The sequence below is a fragment of the Arachis ipaensis genome, chromosome B5 (assembly GCF_059453495.1).
Source record: "Arachis ipaensis isolate K30076 ecotype BB chromosome B5, ASM5945349v1, whole genome shotgun sequence".
Lineage (NCBI taxonomy): Eukaryota > Viridiplantae > Streptophyta > Magnoliopsida > Fabales > Fabaceae > Arachis > Arachis ipaensis.
Window position 1 is genome coordinate 39389741 of NC_142440.1, and position 22090 is coordinate 39411830.

Here is a 22090-nt window from a genome sequence, read left to right on the forward strand (position 1 = left end):
CCACGAGGATTGATGGATCAAACAACAATGGTCAAGTGATTTGCTTAGTCAGACAAACAGAAAGTGGTGTTTGAAGGTTCAAAAGCATTAACAGTGAATTCAGAATATTAGAAAGCAAGCAGCAAACAAGTTGTGAACAATATATCTGGAAGTTAGCTTTCCAATGCCGCTAAAATCACATCAATTGAACCTCTGTAGCTCAAGTTATTTCTGTTTGAGTGCAAAGAGGTCGGGGTTGACAGCATCATTCGCTTTCTTCCTTTTCTGCTACAAAACTCCGTCAAATCCATCCGAATTCTACCTGAAATAAACAGAAATTGAAAAAAACTCAAAGTAGCATTGATAGTAGCTAAAGGTAATTAAATCTTGATTAAACTCAACAATTTGAATGCAAATTCACTAGGAAAAGATAGAAAGGATGCTCACGCATCATGCATCCTTCTGGCCTCCTATTGTATTCTCACCGCATGCTCCTTCATTTACATTATGAACCTTCTCTACACATCCCTCAGTATGGCCAAATTTTTCACAAGTGAAACAAATCATATACAGACCTTCATATTCAATATGGTAGTTCCTCCCATGAACAAGGTCCTTCGAATGCAGGGGATTGCTTAGATCTAGTTCTACACAAAGGCGGACAAATTTACCTCTGGTCTGGCTAGCAATGTTCATATTGACCTTCAGAGTTTTTTCCAATTTGATCCCCAACCATCCCCAAAAACCTCTTGTCATAGTATTCAATGAGGATATTTGAAAGACGTACCCAAGTAGCGATCTTGTTGATGGCTACTCTAAATTGGTGGAAATTAGGTGTCCAATGTCGAATGGTGAGATAGTGGTCAAACAAAAGGCGTGGCCCTCCTTCCATGACATGCCAATAGTCATCTTCACTATACAACCTAACTACAAAATATTCATTCCCGAGGTCTATGAGATGCATACCACCTATTTTAGCCCTCATAGTATCAAGTCTTCGCTTAAGAACTCCATAGCTAATTCTTCTCCCTAGCAATTTGATTATAAGTGCATGCTTCCATGGTTTCTCCAACCTTTTCTTCTCATCTTTGTTGACATGGATGCTAAAAGTACCATCCTATAATCTTCTAACCGAGATAGAAAGGTTGTTACGCTCCTCTTTCTTCATTTGACGGATGGCCTCTCTCTGAGCTTTACACATCTCCAACTCCTCCATATTTGTCTCATTGTCACTCTTAGATGAGTCTTCCAACATCAACTCTTCATCTTCCGAATCTTCGACCAGTGGTTCAAGACTACCATGGATAACTAGATCAGCATGTGTTCCTCTTCCCTATGAAAGCAGTTTTGTCAAAAATCCACGGCTCCTCTCTAGGAACTTTGGACGTTTCTCCTCCAAAGCCTCCTTCATCGTTGCGTATCTTCTTCTTACTTCGTTGAAGATAATCAGCTTCTTCAATGGATAGTTCTGGTTGTGTCATTACTAAAGTTAAAGAGGAAGGATATTTTCGATAAAAAAAAAATTTTAATGGTAGAACCTCATTATTAATTGAAAAGTGTTGTAAATTTTGGGTACTTTTTTATTAATATTAATCACCACTTCGTTATCCTTGATATTTTATTTTTATACTATAAAACTTTAAAATTTAAAGTTGACAATTTAATTTTTAGTATTTAAAATGATAAAATATTGACCAAAAAAATAAAATTTAGTAGTCACAAAATTATTCTTATATAAAGACTATAATTAAAAAATATTAGAATTCATATATATCACCTTCGTATAAAAAAAATATTTAAATAATCACATAACAAATATTATTCACTTATTCAAAAATAAAATTTTTGAAAATTTTATTATATGTAGATATGTATGTATTTTGTGAAGAAGTAACAAAAGTCAAAAAGCGAGAAGCTATTATGAGATTTAGATGTTCAAAAAGTAGGCATGGGTTATGAAAAAAAAAATTCATGCATGTTGTCAGGTGTACATGAACTAACAACTCATAATTCATGGGATATACATATTATATGAATGATGATAGGATTATAACATACATAACCTAACCAATGAGCTGCATGATTCAACTGATGAGATGTATGAAATGGAACAGGCTAACGAATTCAGCATTCTTTTTTCTTGAGGCTTGTATAGTAGGATATATGAAAATTACATATTTTTTTGGACTTGGATGAAAATCACATTTTTATTGACCTTGAATGAAAATTAGACTTTATCCTTTTTTATTTTGGTCATAACATGTTAATATTTTTTTCTTTCCATCTTGGGCTAAACCCATGATCTATACTCGAACACCCAACCCACCTTGACCTAGAACCGGTTTCCTATCCTAAGAAAAATGAGTTTTAGCGATAAACTTTTAGCGGTAATAACATAATGGCCACTATTTCTTTTATTTAAGTTATGTTTTTATGGCCATTATATATTTGCCATTAATACTATATATTATAATGACAATTATTATTATTACCTCTAAAAAATACATGAAAAAAGTTTTAAAAACAAATTTTAGTGGTAATTATATATTTGACACTGTTATTATATATTATAATGACAATTTTTACTTTTAATTTTAATTTTTTAAAATTAATACTAGTAATTATTTAATTGCCACTAATATTTTATTATAATATTTTATTAATTTCCTAAATTGCAAACCCGTCTCCGATAACCCACTTCTTGAAAACCCACTCCATCTCAACTTTCTCCATTGACAACCGCCTACCACCACTATCACAGTCCTTGCCATCACCACCTATCTTCCTACACGCACATCTGTCTTCATGTTTACATGCTCTGCCTCAAATCTAGGTCAAATCCATGCCAGGTCCACTTAGATCCGTGTCGCTGCTCTAGGCACCGAACAGTGTTGTCGTTGCTGTCGCAGTCACAGTCGTTGTTGCCCTCGCCATCACAGTCATCAACCTTTGTTGCTTCCGCTGTCACATTTGCCCTTCATTGAGTCCATTGACGACACTGCAGCAATTCGTTGTAGCAAGTAACTCTTATGCGCATTCTCTTTACTTTGATCCATCTCTTTTTATTTTTATTTTACTTTTGCCTATGATTTGATTTGTGTCTCTGCGTTTATTTGAAGTGAAAATGCACACTCTCTTTGTTCTCACTCTTCAAAACGATAATGTATTTGATTGCTTCATTAGTTCAGTATAATTTCATAATTTCTCTTCATTCGTGTCTCTTTGTTTGTTTAATTGCATGAATATTGTGTTTTGATTAATATAATTACTGTTCGAATTTGTGGTTTTAGATGCACTATCACTATATTGTGCTGTTTGAATTTGGCATATTCATTATGATAGTTGTCAGTAGCATTTTTTTATGTTGAGTTCAGATTATTTATCAATGATAGATCGATAGGTAAATTAAATCAATACCTGTCTAAGACACAAGATTTTCTTATTTGGTGTCAATTTTACTGGGTTATCACTCAATAGTTTTCTATATCCTTTTGGAATGTTCAACTTCATGCGTTGTGATTAATCTGCTAAGCCTATGACAGCAAATGACATATGGCCTAACTAGTTAATATCATAATTTAAGGTTTTTCTAATAATTTTACTGGAAATCAACAATGTTCTTCACAAACCTATACAATGTTAGACCTAAATTAACAATAATTTTTGTTGGGCGAAAAAAAAATGAAGCCTTATTTGTTTGGTTGCAACTTGATATATAAGGTGGAGAAAAACTTTGCATCCAAACTATATAGTAAAAAGGTTTGATCCTGAGAGTAAATAAAAATTAACTAGAACTTTGATTAAATTCCAAGATGTGAAAGACCCAAGTTCCTAACATGTTTTTCTCCAAAGAGTTGAGGACTTCAATGAAATTTACTACATGGATACAGATTTAGTTGGTGTTAACTAGAGGAGCTATTTTCTTGGAAGAGTGTTAAACAAACTCTTATTAGCTCTTCTGCTATACATGCTGAATTTGTTGTTTGTTATGGTACTATTTGACAAGCAACGTAGATGAAGAGCCTTGTTTGTACTCTTAGAAAAGTAGATTTCATTGTAAAACCTCTGATAATTTACTGCTGGAATAGTTCTGCTATAATAGAATGACCTCTTTTAAGCTTTTTCAAACATATTTAGGCATCACTCTAGATTCATGGAGCTATTTAGTTATGTTTATATATACTTTCTATGACAAATAGCTCCATAAATTTCTTTCTGTGAAATAAAACTTCTTAGCAACTATCACTTCTTCTATTTTTCTAATTCATTCATTGGATCCACTGAGGAATTTAAAATACTTTTACTGGAAATTTAGATTCTGATTCCACTAAGAAGATCTATTCAGTAAAATATTCACTCTTGTCTTTCTCATTTAGTAAAGGTTTGAATCTTGATGCTAATAGTTATTTTTTTGAAAGATTATATCTTCATCTATTATTGTTTGTTTGAATCCAATACTAAATGATAAATATTTTTATATCTTATATTGATAGGTTGTTGTTCATCTTTAGGAGAATCAAGAAAGTAAATAAAATTTTGATAAAGAAATTTAGGAGATGAATTTCAATCAACAAAGTATTTTAACAAGTATAGTTTGTGTGGCTACTAATGCTTTTTTTTATGTTCGGATGATACAGCATAATACACAAACATATATTGTTATTATTTTAGATTTTTTTATTGAAAAAGAGCGTGGCTTCATCAAGAATATTGTTGGTTAGGCAGAGTAGCCTCTCTGTGTAAGACCCAGAACTTTTGAGAAGTCTTATTATGATCAAGTCTCAAATCATATAGTTATTTATAGCCTTAATTTCAGAAATTATTTTATTAAAGGTAATTAAGGCAAGTTTTGATTTATGGGATTTGAGATACGTTATGATTATTATCCAATTTCACAATTATTGGATTGTTTTCTATATCCAAATTATAAAGTTGATAGTTGTGAAATAATAAGGATTTCTATATGATTTGGATTAAATAATTAATATTTTAAATATTATTACTGCTATTTTAGAAAATTAAGGAATTAAGTATATTATTTCTAATTTTTAGATTGGGGCATTTTATTGAAAATAATTTGTGAAATTGATGAGCAAATAGTATTTTCTATATATAATTAGTGTTGGATTTAATTTGGGTTTCAATCATTATATTATTCTCAATTTTATGTGAAATTACCAATTTACCCCTAACCCTAATTTTCAAAATAAGGAAACCCTAACCCAGTAACCCGTTACCATGACCCGGTTCCCTTATCTCCATACACAGCACCAGCAGCAGATCTTCCCCCTTTCCCCAATAGAACGCAACACCCATGGTTTCCCCCTTCTCCGTAAACAAAGAAACAAAAAAAACAAAGAAAGGAGAGATCGGAGGGGAACGCAGAGGGAAGCAGGGGAGGAAGAGAGGCACGGGCTAGCACCGGCGGGCCTCGCTGTCACCCATGGAGCCGCGAGCTGCGCCCAGTCGCCATCAGGGTCACCGCGTCGTCGCCCTTGCCATCTCCGAACGAGAAGCACGATGGAGCTCCGTTTCTGCTTCCCTAGTCCGCCGTGAGTGAATGACACTGGGAGAGAGGGGCGCGCGCGAAGGAGCTCGACCGCGAGGAGAAGGACGTCGCGCCTGCCACAAGCTCGTCCAAGCCGATCTGCTGCCGCCGTCACTGTAACCGCGCCATCGCCATTCCCTGAAGCCCGTGTCGCCGTCGAGCCCAGACGAGAGGAGAGACCGGGCCTGAACCTCGATGAGCTGGGGAGAACCAGCGCCGTCGCTATGCCGTCGTCGTGGACACCACCGCCTCCATCGGAACGGCCGTCGCCACTGCCACCATCCAAGCTCGCCGTTGCTGGTGATGGCAAGCTGAACCACAGTCAAAAGAGGGTTCAGACTGCCGCAGGTGTCGCTGCCGGAGAATGGAGCTGCGCCTCTGTGTTTCTGACCGCCGGGAGTGGTTCTATGACTTCCCAGACCACCGTTGGAGCTTCGGACCGAGCCTCTGTCGTCAGAAAAATCTCGCTGCCGTCGCCGGAGGACTCTTCCGGTAAGGGTTTTAATTGAGGTTTCTGCCTTTTTGGATTTCGAGAAGGTTTTAATGCTGCGTGGTTTCTATAGTTAATCCACCGGAGCTTCTGGCCGCCGCCGGAGCTGTTGCTGCTGCCGGTTCGAAATCAGAACTGCTTTGTGTTGTTATTCCGGTAAGAAATCATGTTTCGAAAAGCCTCGCGTTAGTATTCTGTTGTGTTCGGTTAATGAATATGAGTTTTGATAACGTGGGGTCGAGTCCTGATTATTGTATGTTGCGATTAGTGTTGCTATGGTTATTGCGAACGTGACTGGGAGCTGAGGTTTTGGTTGCCGTCAGTTCGGGTTGAGGCGGAAAGGACTCTGTGAGACGTTTGGATTATGGAATTGCGTTTTGAGGTAGGGGCGCTTTCCAAAAACTATGTTTTATGTATTGGAATTTTTACATATGGATACTAATGTGAGATATTGAGTATTTGGTGATTGTATCTGCCTTATGTATTATTTGATTGACTCGAATGACTATGGATGTTGTTTTGGCTAAATCGTTGTGTGGCTTGTGAAACGTAATGTTTGAAGTCGATTCTTTAAAGATTTGAAATGAGTTTAATCCGTTGAGGATTGGTTTGAATTGAGTCAATTATTTTGATGATGTGAAAAATAGAATCCACTCTTGAGTTTAGCCTGGCTGGCTTTAAATGATCTGGTTTTTGATAAATGATTGTTACTGAACCGTTTCTTAAAAGCTTTAGAAATGAGTTTATTCGGCTGATAATAATTTGATGTTGAAACGGTTTTCTTGAAATATGGAATTGAGATGACTATTGGATTTTGGCTGGCCTTGGACTAATTTTGGAAATTTGGGCTGTTGAAAAAGATTGTGAAACGGTTTAGTTGGGACCCGAACCGGGTGGCAAAGTCCAAGTTTTAGGGGAGGTGCTGCCGAAATTTCTATAAAATCCGAGTCTTTATTGAAATGTTGTTTGGAGAATGATTAGTTAAAGACTTCTACTATTTTATTTGAATCATCAAGAAAAGGATGATTCATGCTTTTGAAATGAGTTAGTAAAAGGGGAAATTGTAATTTAGTCTTGCTTCTTAAGAAAGGCATTGTGTCTCTTTCAAGAGAAAGTTATTTACATGAAACTTGTGTTTTAAAGCTGTTTGAACGTGAAAAGGGTTTATGCCTTTGAATTTGACTTGGGGGTTTCAATTAAAGAAGTTTCAATAGCTTTGAAAGAACCTGAATGTCTATTGACAAGTTTTATTTTGAAATGTTTTGAGAAAGGTTTTAAGTACTCTTGGAATTCTGAATTTTTGCAAGACTAAAACAATCTTGAACAGTTGAAATGCTTTAGAACTTATCATGGGGGTTGAAGTTAGTTTTGCCTAAGTAAAGGAAACGGCTTTGAAAGAAGTAAATGATTATGTGACTCGGTTTGTCTTAGATCCTATTTTATTACTCAAATCGGAAAGCCAATATTTTAATGATTTTAAATGAATTTGGCGAAATGAGTTATGTTATTCTCCCCTAAAGACTTGGGACTCTGCCGAGAAACTTTTGTTATAAAATCCCATTGTTGGATGGGTGATTTTGAATATCTCAAAGAGGCTTTTAACTTGCCATGATTATGGAAGTTTTGGAAAGAGGATGCCGAGAGTGGCATTGTTTTAAAAGGGGAATTTACCTTGAGTAAAAGTGGCTTATGAGCCTGAGATGATTTGAGAAATGAGATCTTTAAAGCCAAGGCTGAAAAGAGTTGAAACTTGATTTCAAAGTGAAATGAATTGAGAAAATGATTTATGGCTTAAATGCCGATTTCATAAATCTGATGATTTTGAATGGTGGGAGTGCTGTTTTATTATGAGCCGGAATGGCTATGTATGATTATGAATATTGACTGGTTTTGGATTGAACCGTGAGCCGGAATGGCTGTGTGTGATTATCAATATTGGCTGGTTCTGGACTGAACCGTAAGCCGGATGGCTGAGATGGATGTTGATCCATAGATGAGAATGAATGCATGTATATGCTGAATTATTGATAATTGTGATTTTTGCACTTCCACTATTGGAGATGAGGGTTTCCCTGGGTAGTAGCAATGGCTAGCCACCATGTGCTCCAGGTTGAGACTCGAAGCTCTGTTAACCCAATGTCGTAAGTGTGGCCGGGCACTGTGAAAGGCCCGGATGAGCTCGCCCCCATAAATATTCACCAGTGATGGTGATGGATAAATATTCACCAGTGAGGGTGATGGATATGGATCATGATTATGATCAAGTTTATGATGAGTATAACTCGAGTTGGGGATGCACGACAGAGGGACAGTCCAATGGTTAGCTACCAGGACTTGTCGGGTTGGCTCTATAACTGACAGATGATATCATCAGCCACTAGGGACAGGCATGCATCATATGCATTTGTGTGACATTGGTTGGGTGTGCATATTATACTTGGTTTGCCTATGTGATTAATTGCTAACTGTTCTATTTGTAATAACTATTTGTTTGTGCTTGAACTTCCTATCTGTGTTTGCATCTGGGACTCTGTTGGATTGTGGTGACTGGTTGTTGGTTGGATTGTTTGGGCCTAGGGCCGTGGTTGGAAAGAGATGAACTGATGGTTGATTTCGGTTTTGTGTTTCTGGTTTGGAATAAAATTATGAAAGGCTATTTTGGTTCCGCATAGATAAACCGTTTTGAAAGGCCTTTGAGTTTTTGAAAATTGAATGGTTCTTCTTTCCGAAAAGATTTCTGACTTTACTTTCATTGTAAACCGTTGTTTTTGAAAAGAGGCATAAGACGGTTATGAATCACTGGTGCAGTTATCTTCACGTATCCTATTACAGTAATTCCTAAAAACCCTCTACTGAGAACCCTTTCGAGGATGATGTTCTCACCCCCCTACATTTTTCCCCTTTCAGGATATGGGCGCAGAAGTTACGAAGAGTTTATTTAGTTATTGAAATGTTCGGTATTGATGTAGATTATTTATTGTACCCTCGCCTTTATCTTGATATATTTCTATAAGAGGGATAGGGATTGTATTGGTTAATGCTTGTAATAATACTTATATATATGTATGTACTCTTTATGAGTTTATGTAAGTTGTATGGTATGTATTGATGTACGTTGTATAGCAAAAGTATTTTTGGGAGCGGTATTGCGGTATAAAGTTTCAAACAGGCTCATATTTTAGTATTAAATAGTATAAAAGTCGTCGTAATGTCCGAGCTATCAGAATCGCACAGCCGGAAGCGTGAGCTTTGGTAGTTAGGGTATTACATTCTGCCTCATTAAATACCTTCTACAAAATAAATTATCTTTTCCCCTAACTTTGCTTATTGCATAATTGATTGATCCCTTCTTAACATAACACGTGACATCTGTGTACTTTAGGATGAAGATTAATATGATTTATAATAATAAAGTTATGTAGAAATATAATATTCTCACATGAATGCATGATCAAACCAAACATTTTAACTATATAATTGTACGTGTATCTTTTGTATTGGATCGGTGCTTGAGGTATAAGTTGTTTTCTAAATAAAGTGAGTATAATTAAAAAAGTCTTTAAGATTTTTACGACAATAGTAATGGTAGTTAATATTGAATAATATTATAATTTTAAAATTTTTTTTAGTGGTCATATAAATTTTCGGTAAAATGAATTTTAGCGACAATAGTAATGGCAACTAAAAGTGAATAACATTAAAATCTTAGAATTACTTTTAGTGATAATATAAATTACCAAGAAAATGGCCGATAAAAGTTATATACTTTTTGCGGCCTTTAAAATGGTCTTTACTGGCAAATGTTATAATTGTTACTAAAACCTTTTAGTGACAAAGCATAAGACGGCTAATGTCTAATTGCCAGTTGATAAACCACTATTTTACGGTTTATCTTGTGCTCAATTGAGTGGATTTTATCAATCTTTCATACACTTATTCATACAATTCGCATGTTTTACATTTTCCTTCCTGATTTTGTGCTATGATTGAAAACATGTTTCTTTGATCTTAATTTGCTATGTTTAATCCCCTCTTATTACCATTCGATGCCATGATATGTGTGTTAAGTGATTTCAGAGTTTACAAGGCAGGAATGGCTTAGAGGATGGAAAGGAAGCATGCAAAAGTGGAAGGAATACAAGAAGTTGGAAAAATTGCTAAGCTGTCCAGTCTGACCACTTTGCACTCAAACGGTCATAACTTGAGCTATAGAGATCCAAATGATGCGGTTCCAGTTGCGTTGGAAAGCTAACGTCCGGAACTTCGAAATAATATATAATATACCATGGTTTCCCTGAAGATAAGTGACGTGAACGCGTGATTCACGCGGACGCATCGTAGTGACGAAAAACCAGCGTGGCGGATTTCGCAACCAGCGATTTATGGGCTGTTTCTGGCCCATTTCTCGGCCCAAAAAACACATATTAGAGGTTATAAAGTGGGAGAATCCATCCAAACAATTCATACAACTTTTATATTCACAATTTTAGGTTTTAGATGTAGTTTTAGAGAGAGAGAGGCTTTCTCCTCTCTCTTAGGATTATGATTTAGAATTTCTATTATGTTTATGCTACTTTTCTTCATTCCAGGTTTAATGTTCCTTTAATTTAATTTCTCTTCTACTTTTGTTTACTTTATCACTTAGTTATTTATTTTTCTAATTTAATTTATGAATTTCCATGTTAGATTTGATTTCTTTTATTTAATATAATTTGAGGTATTTCAGACTTATGATTGTTTTCTTTAATTTATTAATACTTTCGATTTATCCAAATTATTTTCATTCAAGTAGATTTTCTTCCCTTTTGGATTTGGCTGAATAATTGGTGACACTTGAGTTATCAAACTCAGCTGTTGATTAATATTTGAAGTTTGCTGGTTGATTTGAATCCCTCTAAAGCTAGTCTTTCCTTAGGAGTTGACTAGGACTTGAGGAATCAAATTGATTAGCCCACTTGACTTTCCTTTATTTAGTAAGGGTTAACTAAGTGGGAGCAAAATCCAATTCTCATCACACTTGATAAGGATAACTAGGATATGATTTTTAGTTCTCATACCTTGCCAAGAGATTCTTTATAATTATTAATTTATTTTTCTTGCCATTTAAATTACTTGTTCTCTATTTCAAAAAATCCAAACCATACCTTTTTCTATAACCAATAATAAACACACCTCCCTGCAATTCCTTGAGAAGACGACCCGAGGTTTAAATACTTCGGTTATAAATTTTATTAGGTTTTGTTACTTGTGACAACCAAACTTTTGTACGAAAGGATTCTCTGTTGGTTTAGAAACTATACTTACAACGCGATTAATTTTATAAAAATTCTTTACTGATGGAAAATTCGATCATCAAAATGGCGCCGCTGCCGGAGAATTGCAAACGTATGCCTTATTATTGGTTATTGTAAATATTTACTTTTAAATTGATTTTTTCGAAAAAAAAGTTTAGATTTTTATTTTAAATTTTTTTTTCAAAAATCATATCTTTTTCAAAATCTTATCTTATCTTATTTCAAAAATCTAATTTCAAATTTCAATATTTAAATTCCAAAATTCAAAATTCAAATTTCAAAATTTAAATCTTTTTCAAATCTTTATCTTATATTGTTGACTTTTTTAAAATTCAAAATTCAAAATTTAAAATTCAAAATTTAATTTTCAAATTCAAAATTAAATTTCAAAACCTTTTAATTTAAAAACTTATCTTCTCTTACCTAACTTATCTTATCTTTTCTAATCTTAAAATCAAATCTTTTTCAAACTTTTTCTCTTATTTATTTTATTTTATTTTATTTTCCTTTGCTTGTTTATTTATTTTTTGTTTTTAATTTTTATTAGTTTCTATGAGTTCTCACCCCCGTCGCTTTGAGTTTGGTTCTAATGTTGTTGAAAGGAATGGAAGCTATAACAGGAACATGCATCAAGGTCGAAACAATCAAAGTTGGAAGGAGCCACGAGGATCTGATCAACCCTTTCGGCAACAACACCTTCCAAGATACCATGGACAACAACCATCCTACAATGCATGCCCAGACATTAGATATGGTGGATCCTTTCGTGACAACCAACCTCCACCAGTTTGCTATGGTCAAGAGCCATTCCGAGGTGCGTACCAAGATGATAGATATGGTGGACCCTCTTGTAGTTACCAACAAGCTCCATCATATGCCAATGAACCACCTCCCCAACACACCTTTGAACCACCATACTCACAAGCCCCTTTACACCATTCACCTCCATATGACCCTAACCCATATCCACCCCAACCTCCACTGGATAACAACACCCTTGGTGTTATTCACCAAGGGCAAACAGAGCTTCATACTACACTTGCCTCTATCACTAGTCTCACCTCTACACTCCAAAATCTTATATTCCGCATGGACCAACCCTCTACCTCCAATATTCAACCCTCAAGCTTCAGTGCGCTTCCTTTTCAACCACATAATAATCTTTCCATCCCATCACCACCCTCCATGGAAGCGCACCCACATCCATCGATCCAAGAGCAAGATGATCCTAGTTATGCTATTGATATGGAACAAAAAAGAAGGAATCATCTTCGCGAATCCATACTTCATAAGAAGCTAGAGGAGGCCCTACAGATGAAGGTAGTAGAGACCCTTTAAGTCGAAGGAGTGATTGAAGAATTAGTGAAGGAAGACATTAAGGAGGAGTCTAATTTTGTCTCAGAGCAAGAGAAGACCCAAAATGTGGAGATAGGAGAGACCCTTGAAGATGAAGGAATAGTTGAAAGGAGTTATCATGGAAAGAAAATCATCAAGAAGGAGTACGATTTTATACTAAAACAACTGGACAAAGCAGCAATTATTGAAGAAGAAGAAGAGGTTGCAGACTTAGGAGATGTTGAACTGCCATGGGAAAGTCCAGTCATAGAGCCTCTTTCCAAGATGTTTGATTTTGATGTTGAGGAAGGTGTACAACCTCCAAGGCATATCATGGTTGAAGACTTTGCAGAGGTTGATCAAGAGATGGAGATTAAAGAAGAGGAAATACAACCTCCCATGCCCTTGGTAAGCCATAAAGAAGAGTTTGATTTGGAAAAAAGCTACCAAGAGGAAGAGGTTGGAATTGAAGAAGCTTGCAAAGAGGTGGAAGTTGTCAAAGAAGAGCACAAGAGAGTGGAGCTTGAAATCACCTTGCCAAAGTTGTTGGAGACCTCTCCGCCTAAGTCACCATCATCCTTCACAACATTCAAGTGGGTAAAATTCATATTCCTTAGCTTTCTCATCCCACTTGAATATGGTTTACTTGAGACAGATGGTCAACTTAGAGCTCTTTGTGGCATTAAGAGTAAGAGAAAAATGGTTAGTGGTAGGAGTTGCCCTGCAAGGTTCAATACAGTTGCACACTCTAAGTTGAAATGCAAGTATTGGTGTAAAGCTCAAATGAATGGGTCAAGGAAGCTGTTTGGATGCCTTAGTGAGAATTCGGATTGCTTACCACCCGGATGGAATCATCATGTTCCACTTGAAGACAGGGCAGAAACAAGATTTGGAATCCAGGAATATATGAGGATCAAATTTGGGAGCTCAAAGCTTGTGAAGAACTCCATCAAAGCTTGAGAAATTTACTTGGTATTGATACAACTTATTGCAAGTCCAGGCATTGGTGGAAGTTTCAAGATGAGTTCAAGCACAAGCCACCATGACAAGGAGCTCACCAATGTCCAACTTAAGGACTTTAACTAAAAGTGTTAGGTGGGAGACAACCCACCATGGTATACTCTTTCCTTTTTGTTCTTAGTTTTATTTTATTTTATTTTCATTCGTGTTTATTCATAATTTCTGCATAATCATCTGCATTCTGCATTTTGTATTCTGCATACTGCATCAAAAAAATGCACGCGACGCGTAAGCGTCGCTGACACGTCTGCGTCATAGTTACGTTAGGAAGAAAAGAGAATTGAACAGAAAGTCACGTGAAAGCGTGGCTGGAGGCGTGCCTTAGGCACAATCATGCCCACGCGACCGCGTCAATGACGCGTCCGCGTCATTTTGGAAATGAGCCTCCCACGCGTCCGCGTCACCCACGCGACCGCGTGCCCCTAAAAATTGACGTAAAAAAGGTATATGGCAGTAAGTTATGATGGAGTTGGACTGGAATGGTGCTAGAAGCACAAGCCCCATCATGCGACCGTGTGCTCCATGCGGCCTCCTCGTCCTCAAAATATGGCCATTCACGCGATCGGGTCACCCACGCGAACGTGTCACCCTAAATTTTGGCAAAATGAGTTTGAAACAGAGAGTTATGCGAACACGTGGCTGCTCTCACGCCATTCGCACAAATCAAGTCACGCGACCGCGTGACCCACGCGTCCATGTCACTTGAAAACAGCCCAACCCACGCGAACGCGTGCTCCACGCGTCCGGGTCGCATGCGACGCACAGTTTCTCCAGATCAGCGCCAGAATTCCTATCTTTTCTTCTCCAATCTTACTTATCTTTCTATTATCATTCTTTCTTCTTTCTTCTATCTTTTCTTATTCTTTCTTCCTCCTTTCTTACTTTCTTCTTCTTCATCCCTTTAACCTCCCATCCTTCTTTACTTCCACTCTATTTTACTTAATTTATCTGCATATTTTCATTCATTGCATTTTAACCGTATGCATGTTTTTATTTTCTTTTCTGTGTTTATTATTTTTCTATTGGTGTTAAATGTTCTTATTCTACTGTTGCATTTCTATTGCTTTCTTTTGGTGCTTAGTGACTTGTTTTCCACTATTGGGTATTATTATTCATAAGTCAATGCTAATCTTTTATGATACTTGTACTCCTCTTGCATTGATATGAACTTACACTGTCTTGCATTACCCACACTCTCTTTCCCTTTGTTGCAATTTTTGCACTATTGATATGCCATTTGCTTCTACTGTTTTTCTCACTTGCATGTTGTAGCTACCATGTAATTGACACCCTTATTATTTGGCATTAACGCCCATACTTTATTTATTTCCTATCTTTGATTTTAGGTTATTTTTTCTTCTTTTTCCTCTTCTTTCAGGCTGGCCACCGAGAAAGAGAAAAAGAAACTTATATATGGGGCAACAGACAAGTCTATATGCACAATCTCTCGAGAAAAGCATCAGTTGTAGCAGCCCGTCCACCTATACATCTCAGCATGCACCGAGGACGGTGCAATCTTTAAGTGTGGGGAGGTCGATACTAATTTTCATGGGTTAGTTATTTCCTTCTCAACACCAATGTTTAAATTTTCTTTGTTAAACGAGTTGTTGCATTTGCATGTTTGTTTCATTTTGTGCATATTTTACCACCACTTGGTTAAAGTAATATTTTCTTTTTCAAGAAACCTTTAGAGTATTTCACTAATTTGAATAAAATTTTTCTGTTAAATTTGTTTGAAGTTGTATTTAGAACATAGTTTAAAAAGCTAAGAACACACAACCTGTGAGATTTTGAGCTTATTTATATGGTTACATTATTTAACCATAATATTTTATTCTTGTGTATTTACTTCTCTATGATTGTAATCTATATTTTGTCCCATCCTATATGTCCAATGTTTAATGTGTTATATGCATGAATATGATTGAGGCCATTATTTGTTTAGCTCACTTATCCCAAATAAGCCTACCCTTTCAATCACCCTTATTAGCCACTTTGATCCTTTTAAATCCCATTTGTTCTATATTTTACCACATTACTAGCCTTAAGCGGAAATATAATTAAATATCTCAATTGAATCTTTGGTCAGCTTAAGATAGAAATTGTGTGTTAATTGAGTATGGGAAGATTGTGGGAACATGGGTTAATAAGGGAATGTGTCATGATAAAATAATGGGAATTTGGGTACCTACTCATGTGAAACTATAAAAATAAAAAAATCCATATTCATTGATAAGCTATGTTTATTTTCCTACCTAAAAAAAATTCAAAAATATTCAATAAATATTTAAATAAATAAGGGGACAAAATTACTCCAATTCTAAGTTAAGTAAAGCTCCAATGCATATGTGATAAAAATTAAAAGAGAGTTGATGCATGAGTATGTAATGCAAAAGTGAAAATTATGGGTAGCTAGGCATGATTCTAGAGTTATATAGAGTATATGTATGTTAGGTGAAAGCTTAGGTTAATTAAAGATTTAATTTATAGCTCACTTAGCCATATGCATACCCTTAGCTTTACCTTAGCCCCATTACAACCTTGAAAAGACCTCATGATGTTTGCATTGACGCATTAAATAATGTTGATTGGTTAGGTGAAGAACAAAGTTTAGAAAGCATGACTAGAGAAGAGTAGAGAGATTAACCCTAGACACTTGAGAGTTAGAGTGATATACACCATTAGTGATGGTTCAATGCTTGATTCTATGTTCCCTGCTTTCATGAGTTGTCTTCTTACAAGTTTACTTGTCTTTTATTGTATGATTTGAATTAGTGGAATTTAATTTATATTTGTCTTGGAGAACTTGTTTACTTTTAACCAAGTAGATAGAAACATCTTAGCATATATAGTTGCATTCATATACATAGGTTGCATTTCATACATTTTTACCATTCCTCTTCACTCCTTTATAGCTTCTCTTGAGCTTAGCATGAGGACATGCTAATGTTTAAGTGTGGGGAGGTTGATAAACCACTATTTTACGGTTTATCTTATGCTCAATTGAGTGAATTTTATCAATCTTTCATACACTTATTCATACAATTCGCATGTTTTACGTTTTCCTTCCTGATTTTGTGCTATGATTGAAAACATGTTTCTTTGATCTTAATTTGCTATGTTTAATCCCCTCTTATTACTATTTGATGCCATGATATGTGTGTTAAGTGATTTCAGAGTTTACAGGGCAGGAATGGCTTAGAGGATGGAAAGAAAGCATGCAAAAGTGGAAGGAATACAAGAAGTTGGAGAAATTGCTACGCTGTCCAGCCTGACCTCTTCGCACTCAAATAGTCATAACTTGAGCTACAGAGGTCCAAATGACTCGGTTCTAATTGCGTTGGAAAGCTAACGTCCAGAGATTCGAAATGATATATAATATTCCATAGTTGCCCTGACGATAAGTGACGTGAATGCATGATTCACGCGGACGCGTTGCAGTGACGAAAAATCAGCATGGCAGATTTCGCAACCAGCGATTTCTGGGCTGTATCTGGCCCAGTTCTCGGCCCAGAAAACACATATTAGAGGCTATAAAGTGGGAGAATCCATCCAAAAAATTCATACAACTTTTATATTCACAATTTTAGGTTTTAGATGTAGTTTTAGAGAGAGAGATGCTCTCTCCTCTCTCTTAGGATTAGGATTTAGAATTTCTATTATGTTTAGGCTACTTTTCTTCATTCCAGGTTCAATGCTCCTTTAATTTAATTTCTCTTCTACTTTTGTTTACTTTATCACTTAGTTATTTATTTTTCCAATTTAATTTATGAATTTCCATGTTAGATTTGATTTCTTTTATTTAATATAATTTGAGGTATTTCAGACTTATGATTGTTTTCTTTAATTTATTAATGCTTTCGATTTATCCAAATTATTTTTATTCAAGTAGATTTTCTTTCCTTTTGGCTTTGGTTGAATAATTGGTAACACTTGAGTTATCAAACTCAGTTGTTGATTAATATTTGAAGTTTGCTGGTTGATTTGAATCCCTCTAAAGTTAGTCTTTCCTTAGGAGTTGACTAGGACTTGAGGAATCAAATTGATTAGCCCACTTGACTTTCCTTTATTTAGTAAGGGTTAACTAAGTGGGAGCAAAATCTAATTCTCATCACACCTAATAAGGATAACTAGGATAGGATTTCCAGTTCTCATACCTTGCCAAGAGATTCTTTATAATTATTAATTTATTTTTCTTGCCATTTACATTACTTGTTCTCTATTTCAAAAAATCCAAAACATACCTTTTTCCATAACCAATAATAAACACACCTCCCTGCAATTCCTTGAGAAGACGACCCGAGGTTTAAATACTTCGGTTATAAATTTTATTGGGTTTTGTTACTTGTGACAACCAAACTTTTGTACGAAAGGATTCTCTGTTGGTTTAGAAACTATACTTACAACGCGATTAATTTTATAAAAATTCTTTACTGACAGAAAATCCGATCGTCACCGGTAAATGTATTAACAACTATTTTTATTGCCGTTAAAAGCAAAATAAATGACCGCTAAAAGTGATTTTCCTTGTAGTTAAAGTAATAGCAAAACCAAATATGTTTTGGTATTGTAGGCTTATAGCTCGTTCAACATATTCTGACTTTGGCTTCACTTCTCATAATGGTTGCAATTTTAGGTGGAGGGTAAATTCTCCATTGGTTTCCTAAGCTTTCCATCGATGTCCTAGCTACGATCTCATGAGCTAGTCTGTTTTTCTCTCTAGGCATCCAAGTGAACCATGTATCCTGCAAATCATTCAAAAGCATGAAAATATCTTTGAGAATTGCATCAATTTTCCAATTTTTTCCTTTTGATTTTACTGCTTGAACAAGTATTTGGCTATCTGATTCTATAATAGTCTTTTCAAGTATTAAGTTTTTTTTTTTCATAATGATAGCTTCCCTGAGTGCAGTGGCCTCTACAATTAGGCATGATTTGTGTAACACCCTCACTACCAGAATGTCACGCTTCCGACTGCGCTACTCTGACAGCGAGGATATTACGATGACTTTCATATATTTAATAATAAAATAGGAGCATTTGACTCGAAACTGTATCGTTGTTTTCTTTAAAAAACCAAAAGTTCTTTTTGTTTGAAAACAAACATGCATATATATATATACAAAAATTCTTATACAAGTAACTTGTAAATATACATACAAAACATATAATTACAACTCCTATCCCTCTTACACATATAATAATAAAGGCGAGAAAAAACTATAACTGTATATATAATAATATAAAACTTAATCAAGGCGCAGAAAACTCCTCAATCTCTTTGTTCGTCCTGAAAAAGAAAATCTATAGGGGTGAGAACATCGTCCTCGCTGGTTTTTAGTAGAGGATTTTGAAGAATTGTTATAAGAAAGTATTTTAAATAAAATTGTTTTCAATCACAGTGAACGTCAGTTTATTATCCAAATTTAAAAACTTATATTTTCTTATAAAATTTCGAATAAAACAGCACTCCATACATTTCACCGCTTACTAAGATACTATTTTAAATAAAACTACTACTAGTACATCCAATCCCGGCCTCTGGCCGAAATCAAATCAATCAACTCGGCCTCAGGCCCAATTCAAAACAAATTACTGCTATCATCAATCTACCACCAATACTTTAAAATAGAAATCAATCACAAGCACAAACAAATACAAGGCAAACACATTTTAAGAATAGTTATAGCAAATATCATAGTTACCAATTAAGTAGAATTCATCAGATAGGCAAACCAAAGCACTTAAGCACACCCAAACAAAGCAAACAAATGCAACATGATGTATGTCTGTCCTACTGGCTGTTAGCTCACATGTCGGTTGTGCTGCCAGAACCTGATACATCCGGTAGCTAACCCAGATACCGTCTCTCGACTGTGCTTCTCCAGGAGGCATAAGATCGGGGGATTAGTGCCCTACCACCTTCTCCTGTAGGCAGACACCAAGGGGGAATAAATTTGGAGGATTAGTGCCCTATCACCTTCCCCTAGTAAGGCTGTGTCATATCGGTCGAGGGATTAGTGCCTTACCACCTTGCAGACAGAGAGAGATAGAATGTGAGGAAAAATGTTGGGGGATTAGTGCCCTACTACCTTCCTCACATCCCACAAAACACAAATCACAAAGAATGCGGGGGAATGAATCGAGGGATTAGCGCCCTACCGCCTTTCCCACATCCCACAAAATAGAATTCATAAAGAATGTGGGGGAATGAATCGAGGGATTAACGCCCTACCACCTTTCCCACATCCAACTCATCAGTATCATCATTGCCATAATTACGTCTCATTTATTCTCATATTCCTTAAGCCAGCTTCAAAACCATTTTCGAATTTAAACTTTTTTTCAAAAGACAAAGAAAAATCATTTATTAGTTAAACCCCTCGGCAAGGCCACTAGACTTTAGAGGAGCGACAACTAATCTCATTTCAAAATCAAATCATTTAAACTCAAGCATAATTCATTCTTTTCTTAAATAAATCAAACCTAAAACATATATTCCATAAAACCAAATTAACCAAAATAAAACTTCTCAAAATTCTTCTAAAATGTTCGGCAACACCTCCCCTAAAACTCGGACTTTGCCACCCTTCTCGGGTCTCATATAAACCATTTCTCAAACTCTTTTCAAATTATTTCCAATAAACCAAACCAATTCTAACAGCAAAATCATTTCCAATAAACCAAAATCATTTCTAACATCAAAACATTTCTAAAATCAAACCACTTACAAAATCAAATCATTTTCATATCTCAAATTATATCCAATTCTCAGAATCATTTCCGATAAATCAAACAAACAAATTCCAATATTCTCAAATCATCCTATCATAATCCAAAAACCGAATTCAAGAAATCAGTCCATCAACGACCAACTCAACAAACTAAACCAACAAATCAAGATAACAAGCTTCCTCAATAATTTAATAAATCAATTACATAAATAATCACATCCATCCAAATAGTTCAATTCAATTCATAAGACTCACATAAACATAAAAATATATTTTTCATACTATTTTTGACTTATAACAACTCTTGAAAGTAAAAATGAATTAAAGAAAATGCCCATACCTCAAATAGTCAAAACCTGAAAGTTATACAGCACGTCAAAACCACTTGTTCTCGGCCTATAACCTCGGCAGCCGCAACCTCAACTCCAAATCACTTCTGTAGCAACGACAGCAACTCAAACAAAGAAAGGAACTAAGAACAAAGCGGCGGTAGCTCCAGCAGTGATTCCGGCTACACCCATGCAATACCCAGTGACCAGACGACGGACCTGACGGCAGTAGAAGCTCAGTGCGGTGGCTGGCCCTCAGCAGCAGTGGCGACAGCAGCGATCCCAGTTCCTCCTCTTCGCGTTCTTCTCTTCTTCGATTTCTCTCTCTCTCCTCATATTCATGCTTGCTTTCTTTCTCCTATGGCTCTTCTCGCGGCAGCTCGATGGCGACGCTCCTCATGACTACTGTTATGGAAGGTTCAGCAGCTCCCTTCGGTGACTTCTCCCAAACAAAATTGATGCAAATGTATAGAGGAGGAAGATACGAACACTTTTATCAAATTAAATTTTTTATTGGAGTTACGAATCACAAGAAATTAAAGCTAGAAGGTTTATGTTTCCATGAAGTTCACGCTCTCTCTCTATTGGTTTTCTTTCTTTTCTTTCTCCAAATGCATGTTCGGTGATGCATGAGGATGGAAGGATTATTATGGGTAATTATGAAAGCTGGATATATTAAAACACAAGTAATAACATATATGAGTTACTAATATAAATGACATCAGTAACATAATGGTAAAAGATATACGATGAAGCATTAGCAAAGCTAAGTTCACAGAAGAGTAGTGATATTTACTCATATCGGTGGATATCGAGCTCGATAATAATATCATTAACTAAACTCTAATTGTAAATTAAAAATGTTATTTACTCAAATATATATATATATATATAATTTTCATTACTTATAAATTACTAAAATTATAGTTTCAAATATGTAAATTATTTCATCAAAACAAAAATATATATAAGAATCTGAATTTAATTGAACTCAAACAGTTACAAAATTAATTTAATTACTTTTAATAAAATAATATCTAAAAATAATGAGTTCAATTTAATAAATAAATCATAACTTAAGATAAATTGATAATAATTAAAGTTTCAAAAATATGGGGAGTTATAATTTGGCTTTGAAAATTGGTGAAGATTCTATAATGACGCTTCCCATGTTATCTCTAATTATTGCAGCTGAAGTTGCTTCCCCCATTTCTCTACAAAAGGACGCATCAAGATTTATTTTTAGTCATTCCTTCGGTGAAGGCCTCCAGGTAACTTGCTTTTCTCTTCTATTATGTTGTTGTGTTTCTTGTTGTGTGTCTTTAGTTCTTCCAAAATCTGCCTTCATTCTCTTTGCCATG

General features: G+C 35.5%; 1 protein-coding gene and 1 pseudogene across 1 annotated transcript; one reads left to right on the top strand and one right to left on the bottom strand.

Annotated features, from left to right (window-relative positions):
* Window positions 1-429: 429 nt before the first annotated feature.
* LOC148563917 (uncharacterized) lies at window positions 430-1460 on the bottom strand (annotated as a pseudogene).
* Window positions 1461-5751: 4291 nt separating this feature from the next.
* LOC148563918 (uncharacterized) lies at window positions 5752-6369 on the top strand. Its single transcript, XM_088486563.1, has 3 exons — window positions 5752-6019; window positions 6091-6173; window positions 6286-6369. Exons 1-3 carry the CDS (start codon window positions 5752-5754, stop codon window positions 6367-6369), a joined length of 435 nt encoding a protein of 144 aa, XP_088342689.1.
* The last annotated feature ends 15721 nt before the right edge of the window (window positions 6370-22090 follow it).